At 39.2% G+C, this 11041-nt stretch overlaps 1 protein-coding gene across 1 annotated transcript; it reads right to left on the reverse strand.

The window, feature by feature from the left end:
* Positions 1-1842: 1842 nt before the first annotated feature.
* Positions 1843-2703, reverse strand: LOC107186917 (apoptosis regulatory protein Siva-like). The gene is made up of 4 exons (XM_015574882.1): positions 2525-2703; positions 2261-2454; positions 1977-2134; positions 1843-1888 (listed from the first exon to the last, which is right to left on the reverse strand). The coding sequence occupies exons 1-4, from the start codon at positions 2640-2642 to the stop codon at positions 1843-1845; spliced, it is 516 nt and encodes a 171-aa protein (XP_015430368.1). The 5' UTR covers positions 2643-2703.
* Between the last annotated feature and the right edge of the window lie 8338 nt (positions 2704-11041).

Raw genomic sequence — 11041 nt, forward strand, 5'->3', positions numbered from 1 at the left:
TGTTTTGATTGAATGATAGGTCAAAATATTGCAGTGCAGGGTGTTCATTATTCTGTTGTAAATTTCCACTGATACTTTTAAAATTTTCATACTGAATATTTGAATCAGATACATTGCAAAGGAAATTTTTATTTGCATATGGGGAACTGTGATGTCCTTCTGCAAGAATGTTTACTGTGTTTGCTAAATTACTTGAAATATGTTCCTCTTCCATATCAGAGACATTAACAAAGTTTGATGTGGTCTGGCCAATGTTTTGCATACCACTGAATATGCTTGTGTTAGTATATGTTTGCGTATCATAATTTGCAACAGCATGATTATAATTTTGATTATTTACAGTATTTTGGTCAATAGGATAATATTCATTATCATTTCCATTGTTTGTGTTACTCTCCATGAGAATATCTCTTTGTTTGCATGTATTATATTTTAAGTTTTGTTGCATGTTTCTGTAGATGTTGAAATTCTCTTCTATACATTGATTTTCATTAGTACTATTATAATATAAATTTGCAAATGTATCATTATTGTTTCTATAGTTTAATCTTTGCATATCAGAAGTGGATGTATATTTTGCTTCATTATAAAAATTATTCCTATTATTACTTGTATTCTGTGCTTCATCTGGCTGATTAGTAAATGTTGGTAAATTTTTATTTGTTTTATAATGTCCATCTACTTTGTATTTCATAAATAACATTTGTAATTCATCTTGCGTAAGTGTTGGACAATATACAGACCCTTTTAAAATTAGATCTAACTGCTGAATTTGATATTTATATGTTTCTTCATTATGTTTCAAAAGTGTATCTGAGAGACTTACATTTTCAGACTTCAGATGACATTTGTTTGTCTTTTTGGGTTTTACTTTTTCCTTTGTACTTGCTTTTTGACAATGCTGTGACAAGCCAAATTTTCTTCCCTTTCTAACATTCTGTAAATGGATAATTCAAGTTGGACTTTTGTTCGTTACAATCTTCCATTTGGTTTAGCGTTTTAAAGTATTTTCATATCTTACCGAGCTTTTAGTCCTGAATGTACTGTGAACATCTTTATCTTCCCTGACTTGTATTGGTAACTTCAAGTTTTTCTTTCCTTTAATCATGTTAGTATCTAAAGTCATAGGAGAGTTTAAAAAATTAGTAACACACATTTTATTTACTTATAGATAATAAACTTTTACATCGTAAAATAATTACCAAAATTTTACACGTTACACTCAAGTTGTACGGAAATAAAGTGCGAAGATGTATCGGTTAACTATTAACGACTATGTATATATATATATATATATATATATATATTTTTTTTTTTAATGAATTTTCCGTAATATCTTTCCCATTAGTGCCCAGAACTTTTTCTTCTAAAATTACATTATACTATCGATTGGAATACATATTGATTTTTTTAAATCATTGGGGATTCGTCGAAATTATAGTAACGTTTCATCACAGATGTTTCTCGGTGAATTTCTTATTTCGATGGCTTCATGGTGTCGACAGTCTTTTGTTTTCCCTATTACTTGCGTACATTTCGGGAATTTTCGAATGCGTATATCTTTACCGAAACTGTATCGATTGTTAATAAATGTTCAAATTGATTTTAACATTGAAAACGTTCAGAGAAAGGGCAAAGGTGAAATGAAGTATGACAGATTTGTGGAATATTATTTTTGTATTTTATAGGGAGTACGAGAGAATGATCATTTTTGTGTCAGATATATAAAATTATACAATTTTAGTTTCTTTATTTAATTTTATAAAACCATTTACATTGAAGAAATTTTAAATATAAATATATGTTTTTGATAGAAAATGATTTCATATACATGTTTTAACTTTATTTATAACAATTAAGGCACTTGTTTCGTTCTTCACAATCATACCTGAAATGAAATAATTACAAATAAATTATTGTCATAATTATTGAATACTTCATATTAAATAAGTGTATTAAATAATGAAGTCACTTACACAGGTAAAGAACAATTTTGACAAAATGATTCTGAGCAGCTAATACACTCAAAGATGCAAGTATTACATAAAACTTGATCGCAATAGGAACATTTACTTAACATGCTTTTATCTACCACTCGAGTGCATCCACAAAGATCATATTTTGGTTGAATATCCTTCAAAGAACATAAAAAATAAAAGTCATTAATCATAAAAGTTATGTAAATAAAAAATGAAAGAAATTTTGGAACAGAAATAATTTATTTTATGCAATTTATATTGCCAGGAAATAAATGACTTACCTTTATGGCTTTGTCCACGCCTAATAATTCTAACTTATTGTTTAGCACCATTTGTTTCGAATTACGTTCCTGTTTGATTTTGCAAGGAGATGGTACTTTCGGTGAATAAACATCGATAGAATTCATATCCATGGATGAATTTAATTTACGAGAAAGCGATTTTACACCTTCTTTTAGTAATTCCATCGTTTTACCTACGTGAAACAATGAAAAAGGCAGTTTAAAAAATAATGTTCGATACAATCGTTATTATAACCTCCCTACCGTAAACACTTTTCATTCGTTCTTCTCGACAAATACCGTTATCGACTTGTTTTTGACCAACGTGTACTTTAAGTTGCGGTGGTAAATCATCCTCGAATGGACACAAACGTTTTGGCATTATTTAAGGATTTAATTGTTTAATAGCTCGATCTACAAGCGCGCTGAACGTTTTCGCGGCATTGTCCTATGACAGGTTTGAATGTATGTAAACTGTAAACATAACCATACATACAAGATCAACTGACGTTTGTGTGTGTTGTTATTTGAATATTTGTGGGTTTTGTACGGTGGATTCGTTTGTCGTAATGTTACGAAATTCTCGTAACAACGACACATTTTTTTATAATAAATGTAATATCTACAGGGAATATATTAAGTTTACAGAGCAATTAGTAATATTTGTTTATTAGTAATGTTGCATTATTATTACCTTTATACATATTTGATATTGGCCATCAACAAATATGTTACAATTTTTATCTCCCCGCCGTTCTCATGTTTATTCGTTTACTTGAAAACTAACGATATATTTTATAATAATACAGAATAATTCATAGTCATTGCGTGACAAGTACCAGTAGTAATCGTTAGTAGAATAACTGTACACTGTACCTGTAGCTTGCTTCAAGTAAACTATACAAATAGTAATTGAATCATTGAAATTACTCGAGAATGTATAATCGAACGAAACAATCGCAATCAATGTCAATTGTACCTGTCGACGTAGCGACTGTATTCTTTCCTAAAATAAAATCCGTTCGAAGTCACCAGAAAAGAAGACCGCTTAATTCATTCATGGGACCGTGAGACTCGAATCACAATACGCGTACATTGTTACAATAGTTCCAGAAACTGAAAAAGATACATTGAAAAAAAAGCGGCTGACTTCATCGCTATGCGGGATGAGGGGATTTTGGGGCAGGATCTTTTCTTTGTCTTATTTCGAGTAAAAAAATAGTTCATTGCAAGTGCATCGAATTCAGTGCAAATGGCCAATCCCGCCAAAACGATCGTCCAATTAGATCGCACGGTTCATCGTGAAGTCACGTTTGCTGTTGCTAAATATTAATTGTTCTGAAATTTAACCAACTGAAGTATTAATTAACTCCTTAAGAGTTTGTAATTTTTTTTATCGGTACATTAAATGTGAAAAATAGTATAATAATCGCGAAAAAAATAAACGGCATTTAAAACTGTTATTCTTTTATGTAAATGTTAAATAAGAATAGTTCCGATCTTTCGCTTAGTTGACTGCACGATCAAACCGTTGTTTATATTATGAAGTGGTATGGTGGGATTCGCTCACATAACAGTTACGACGTTCGAGTGATACCTGTTTACCTTTTTTTAGGAAGTACCAAAGTGTATTTAACGTTTTTGTTTTATCGCCCCCTTGAAGTCAATCAGTGTTCAGTAGACTCACGTAGTATTCACTCAAAGTCATCTGTTCAGTGTTGTGGTTACGTTACTTCGCGCGGTCTACGAATTCTCGTTTCTATAATTCAAAACCGGCGACACTCGAGTCGACGTAACTATTTGCACCGGTAATATTTTTTATTCGCAAAATAATCGACAAGTGTTCCGTAACTTCGTCGTAATCGGCTGCACATGGTGAGTACATAAATCATTGCTGTACACATGCACCGGTAACATCGACCGGAGAGATCGTTTCTGGTTTCGAAATTCCTAATGAGAACTGACGTGTACCATAAGACGAGTGATTATTAAAGAACAGTGAACAAATTTCGTAGAAATCCAGAGAACATTGATGTCGTTGTCTCAAGTTTGTCATTGTCTCGATATTGAAATTTTTGTTAGTTGTCGTAAAATGTTTCATGTCATGCAATCAGTTCACAACAGAAATTCGAATCGATCTGCAGTTTGCGTGGGCGAGTTTAGCGAAATGGTTTGAATCTGTCCAAAGCCTTCTGTACGTAACTGTAGTTTACGACCGCTGTACATATAACTGGTACTGCATTCTGTACGGTGTAATTCGTAAAACGTTCTTGTTGGAAATTCTTTCGAGGGACAGCCTTTTACGAGTTACACGGTATTCAAATCTGCTAGAAACCGAAAAGAGCGCGGAGAGAGGGGTTGGGATCAGTATCGCGTAAGAGGCTTCACTCGTGAATAGGTCTGACAAGTTATAACGAGGAATAAGTAGGATATTTTTCGGAAAGAACGTTATCGGACTCACAGCCGTTATTGTCAGTTGTCATGGACGTTACTAAATACTCGGTACATACAACGCGCAACTGGTGAATCGAATCGCTGTACGCCTGGGATCCTTTAATCAGAATATTGATTATGTATCTTTGATATGAATTGTTTCACTCGAGGGTGTCGGGAGTGTTAGGATCGACCGAGCGCTCGGTCGGTAATGATTCGCATGATCGCGCGCGCATTACGATTCGCGATGGCCGTTCAATTTTCTCTCCCTATCAAATTTTTCATTAATTTAGCCACGATAATGATACGAAGTATGTCGCTCGTTACACGACTATAGAAATGATTGCAAAACTCGAAAATACTCAACAATGTTAATGTTTCGATTCAACAACATTCAAATGTTCTGAACGCGTCGAAACATTAGTATCTACGAGAAGTACCGTTATTCGTCAACTCTTTTCGACGCTCTCGAAACATCCATCGCTATTCGAGAATCTCGAAATATTTTAGATATATTGCAACGCCCAGTATATCACGCTTTAGCTTTAGAATATGCATTTTGAAGAGACACGAATTTAGGGTAACAGCTTCGAACGTATGTTTAACGTCTTTTCTTTTTCGAACGTATGTTTCGCGGTATTGGAATGTCGTGAATGTTCGCAGTGAAAGACTTCACAGGAAACACATATAATCGATACTCGGAATCGAAGCTCGTTCGCGCGAGACACGACTCGTGGATCCCTCGTGTACATATCGATTTTTAAGCATTCTTTTTCCTCGAGATGTGCCTGCATAGTATAGTGTGAATGCTGCGTCTACAAGTATCGGTAATTCGTCGTGAAAAGATTCTTGGCTAAAGGTTCTCGAAGAAATTCCCTTGAAAAATTGTCTCGGGGCAAGTGCCCTAGCATGGTGCATAGCTTTGGGATCGAGGACTGGAATAGCAACTTTTGATTTGAAAACGTCTGTCGAACGACCCGAAGGAAACTGAAGATTGGTGTGCTAACATCGAAAGCTTTGAAATGAAGAAAATTGGTGAACGGTGTGTAAAGGTCTACCCTCGGGCGGAGAACGAATCAGCAACGCAACGACTATTCTCTAATAGCGCGAAAAGAAGCGTTCTCAGGTGAGTTTTTAACTGGTTTACTCGCAACACACTGACCGACACGTCGGAACCGTAAATCACGCTCCGCTTCCACTAAACTTCCCTAACTAATCGGACGTTGTTGATCGCGTTCTTAACTCGCGACCGCGTAGAACCGAGTTCGCCAAAGGTTTGCCGACCTACTTTGCCAGGCGACACTTCTGTTTCAGGGCAATATTCCCCCGCCGCTTTTTTGCCGTTTCTCCTTCTCGAATAACATTTATTCAAACACTTCGTACAACTGTCGATCTGCCTACGATAGCAATAAGAAGAAATGAAATATTTTGTATAATTATCACGATTAAGGACAGCACGTTCTAGTTTACCGTTCGAGTGAAACATATTTGAAATTTTTCTCTCCGTCAATTTTAGTCCGTTTATCTAAGCGTATGACTCCATTCTGTTCTCGGCTCGGTTGAAATCGAGTATCTCTCGAATCAATAAATTCTTTCGGAGCGTTTCGCTAAAGAGACAAGATTTCGAAGACGTTCCAGTTCCATTACTCGATAGCGAGAGTCGCGAAACCACTTGAATCACAGTGTCGCGTTCACGATAGAATGTTCCGGTGGGAAGTGGGTGCCGATAAGCAAGTAAATCTCACTGCGAAGCGGGTGATCGTTAGGGGGAGAGGTGTTTCGTTCGCGTCGAACAATTAATTGGAGCAGTTGGCGAGCTTGAGAGGTTGGCAAAGATTTCGGCTGGTGTGCACAGAGCGGAGAAACGACGTTAGCTAGCTGTAATTAGCTTGGTTCTGGAACGAGAGACACAGAAGTGTTGGGTGGTTGCGCTTCAAAGCGAGCATTGCTTGTGAACAGAATAGTCGATGGTCTAGGACACGTGGAGCAGCTTTCGAGGTTCGAGCGTTCTCCTTTGTCTTTCGGCACGATCCTCCGTGCGCGACGTCGCCCGTACAGAGAGATTGGCAAAGACACCACGATAGTTACACGAATGCGTCAGAAGCGTGGTAATAATCGATGTCTCGGAACCTCGAGCGACCAGGGAGAATATCTTACAATAGGTGGATGTGTATAGTCGAGACGCGACGATGCACCGGTGCAGTCTGCCTGTTGGCGTCAGCTCAAAAGATTCGGCTGGAAAAGAGAGAGCTTTCAAACTCCTTTTAAGGCTTCCACGGATAATGGCGCCATTATTAGCAACCGCAGTTCAGGTTTACGGATGGAAAAGTCGTACACGCGTCGGGGCAAAGAAATATTACTTCGACGGTTTGCTAGCCTCGAAGGGATCTCTCTGTGCGCGGGGTCGCGGGTCTTGTTTTATCGCGATATTTCTGTTGAATTGATCGGATCTCGGTGTTTTCAATTTATTGGAATATCTGTGGACTCTGACGGAATCGCGAGCATGTATATGTACTTAGGTATTGCTTTCGGACACAGTTTCGGGCGATTCGCAACGTGGAACCCCGACCGATGTCCAATTGTTACTGTTTTCTCGCCGAACAACCGCTCGCCCGATTCACGCTCGTTCGAGACGAAACGGAACGGGGAAATCGGTTGAACCGATCCATCGTCGATGCGATATAACGGTATTAAAATGCATTGCGCAACGTTTTAATTCCGCTGATCGGTTTCCTTGAGCGAGGCTATCGCGATGCACGCTCGTAAGCAGTCTATACGTATCTACGTATACGTATAACAGAATGTCAACAAGTAAACGTGCGATAAATAAATCGATTGCAAATCGCCTTATAAATTGTATAAAAATCTCCTCTATCTGCCCTAGCTTAATGCCTTAAGGATACGGTGTCGGGAATCTGTATAATCCTACGGTTCTACACTCTTACAGCTTTCGCTCGCAAAACTCGTCTCTATTCACCGAGAAAAGCACGCGCGATCTCTGCCCACGCAGCGACAATCGTTCGGAGTACAGAAAATTTCCAGAAATTACGCTCGGTTTCATGCTCGGTTCCTCTTGATGGATCGAACCGTATCGTAGGAGCGTATAACGCTGATCGGCGTATAACTGGGAACTTACCGCGACGAGTTGAAAATATTCGAGATCCTTGCACTTTGATAATAATTTCTAACGGTTTCGAGGCCGAGGGAGTCGAAGCGGATGTCGCGCGTGACCAGAAATTCACGGATCACGCAAAAGCGAGTCAAAAAATAAATCGGAGACATGTGAGGGAATAGCGAGTATTGTTTAATCGTCCGTAGTGGTATACCTATAGCGTCCTGCGATAATTTGCGCTGCTCGCGAATCAGAATGGAAATGCAAGAGACATAAAGCGGTATATCCCGAGGTATCTGATACTCGGGCACACCGTGCCATCCATTCACTCGAGTATTCACCAAAGTACCTTAGTATTTCTCTCCACCCTTAAATTCGCACGATATAAAATCCTAGCTTAGTATGGCCGGTAATTTGTTTCTCTCGCCTCCTCGTCGATCTTTTTCCGTCCGCTCCCAAGTCCTTCCATTCCTTCTCACCCACTCCTTCTTCGATTGAATCCTATTACTTACGTCGTACGAGTAGTTTTATATTTATCCGCAATTTGTAAATAGATAACCGCAAGCTTACGTCTAATCTCAATTTATAAGGTGACGGTGTATGTGTGTGTGTGTGTGTGTGTGTTACGTGTGTGTCGCGTACGATACTAAGGATTCGTCCTCGTCTATTCAACGACAAATTTTATTACTTTGATCCATTTACGCTCCGTATTCGCGTTTCTCCGACCCGCCCCCTACATACCTTCCTTTTTTTTCTCTCATACAAGCAATCACACTATTTCTCGTCTGTTAATTCACGATCTTTAGACTCGCGTATTGCGAAGCCCGATTCGTCAACGCGAAATTTAATAAACAATCTTCGTGTCGCGTTCGTACGCATTCCCCCCCCCCCCTCGTTTCTTCCTATGAATTCTATGCGCGGCTGGGTGCCGTCCGTCCTTATTTTCTATCTGCAAGCTTCTTAATGGAATGCTTTAGTACAAATACGGGATACCGAGTCGATAAGAATGCGTAAGTCTAATCGCCCGACCATTTCCAATTTCCTCTAACTAAGTACGCGCGGTACTGTTCCCGCCTGCGTCGAGCTCGTTCCGTCGTTGTTCAGAGCCGACCAGTTCGAAGAGGAAAAAACGAGAACCAACGATTCCATTTGTCGTTTAGACGCGATTCTTCTAACAAGAAAATGTAACGCGTCGACAAACAAAATTGCTGATCCTGTGGAGGCGTACGACTACTTGTGGCGTAGTTTTTTATCGGCAATAAAAATCATCCGTTTTCTTTCCCTGGTTGGTCTCGCGTTGCATCTTGGAACGAGCTTGCTGGCGACAAAACGTACCATTAGGTATGTCTAAAGCGGGAGGCGTCGGGAATCATTGGGGGTAGAGTACCATCGTGGCATTAACATTGCGATTTTTTTTTTATTCGAGCGAACATTTAAGGATCGCGTCCCCTCGCCTACGTTTATCTAGCCGCAACAACTTTAACGACTAACGGAGTCACATCTGCCGATAAGAGCCTTCGACGCGAAATCGAATCAAATTCCGCGACGCTGTCCTCCAATTACATATAGAAAAACTGAAAACGATTTTCTCCACGAACACTGCTTTCGTTGTCGAACGAAGCTACATTAACTACTACTTGATAAGCTATAATATTCGAGACTTTCGAAAATCGAGTTTTTAAACTCGAAATTTCGTTACGAGGTCTCTCGACATCGATGTGGTTTACACGATGGAACCTCGAATGCCTGGAGTGGTTATTTCGAGTTTAATATGCAATTACCGTTTACCGAAACGTTATTATTCGGTCTTAACGCAGGAACGTTTTCAAAAAGAAAAAGTGTACAAATATTTCGCTATTTTTACTATGTTCGAACGTTCTACAGTCGTTTCATTTCTCGCTGCATGTATGTATGACTGTATGTATGTATTCCGCAAACTCGTCGGCAGCGAACAGACTCGCGAAGATTCTTACGATCGGCAGGATTCGACTTTGGTTACGTCTATAACGAGCCTTTGGTTAAAAAACAGTGCTAGGTTGCGCTTTACGATGCATTCGTCGTTCCACTAAGAAGCCGGGACAATTGTGGCGATATGTCTGGGTGTCTGTTGAGAAAAACGTGTACGATAAGTATACTCTTTTTGTTTTATCGCTTATCTCTCTATCCTATGCTTAGAAACGCTAGATCCTATCCTTTCTTCGCCAACGATTCGGTCTTCCCTCTCTCCCCTTTTCTCTCCCTCCCCCGTCTCTCTCACACACACACTCTCTCTTTCACTTTTTCCCCTTTTAAATTCGCGTAAGAAGCAGACAAGAAGCCGTACGCGTTGCCGACACGTCGCTTGTTGCTGAAACCTACTTCTTTATACGTGTACACATGTGTATAAGTGAGTGAATTTTCATCTCCTTCTTTTCTTCCGTCTTACGTTTTTAAAAGTCGTTTCTTTTCTGTCTCTCTGTGCCGCGTCTCTTGCTCGCGGAGCTTTTTCTCGTTCACGGTTGTGTGTACACAGGAAATAAGAGCTGCATCGGGCTTTCACGTTATGGAGAACAAGATCAAAGATCTCGAGACTTGAGATTCGAAAGAGCATCGGTATGTCTGTATGTGTGTGTGTGTGTATGCTTACGTCTGTGTCCGTTGCGAATCCAATCGTTTCGTATCACACAGGCTAACTCGAAAGGAAGTCTTTGTTTCCTGTCGAATAAATATTGGATCCACGAGAATGAAAATGGAAAGTACCGACAAGTATCGAAACTGCGCGCGTCCTTTAAGCACTAAATACACTGAAAATGTTCTATTCTTATTGCGGGGGATGGTGTAAAAATAGCGCCGCCGAAAACTTTAATCGTCGTCGAAGATTCTTTGTCCCGGAGTTTCCATTTTCATCCCTGTACCGGGAGAAGCTCTGTTTCACGGGATCGTTAACTCACGTAAACTTCGCGTCTATCTGCTGGATTAAGAAGGCTTGAAATCGAGTTTGGAGGGTATTCGCGCGTAAGGTATATCCAACTGTTTTCGATAAAACATCGATTCTCCGAAACAAAAGGGGAGAAGGTATCGTTTTTGACGACAAATCGTTTACGAAATTTCAGAAAAACGGATGTCCGAAACGCGTGGAGGTAAAATAGGGAGACTAAGTGTTCGTGTGTATGTATATTTATTGTGAATTTTGAATAAACATTCGTTCCGATTGCTCTCTCTCTCTCTCTCTCTCTCTCTCTCTCTCTCTCTCTCTC

This window comes from Dufourea novaeangliae, unplaced genomic scaffold (genome assembly GCF_001272555.1).
Source record: "Dufourea novaeangliae isolate 0120121106 unplaced genomic scaffold, ASM127255v1 scaffold81, whole genome shotgun sequence".
Taxonomy (NCBI): domain Eukaryota; kingdom Metazoa; phylum Arthropoda; class Insecta; order Hymenoptera; family Halictidae; genus Dufourea; species Dufourea novaeangliae.

Bases quoted from the DNA above. Each gene is read 5' to 3' on its own strand.
- LOC107186917 (XM_015574882.1), bottom strand. From the start codon at position 2,642: ATGCCAAAACGTTTGTGTCCATTCGAGGATGATTTACCACCGCAACTT. The intron at 2,135-2,260 runs GTAAGTCATTTA...TGTTCTTTGAAG, and splicing joins GCGTGGACAAAGCCATAAAG to GATATTCAACCAAAATATGA. The intron at 1,889-1,976 runs GTAAGTGACTTC...ATTTCATTTCAG, and splicing joins CAAAATTGTTCTTTACCTGT to GTATGATTGTGAAGAACGAA.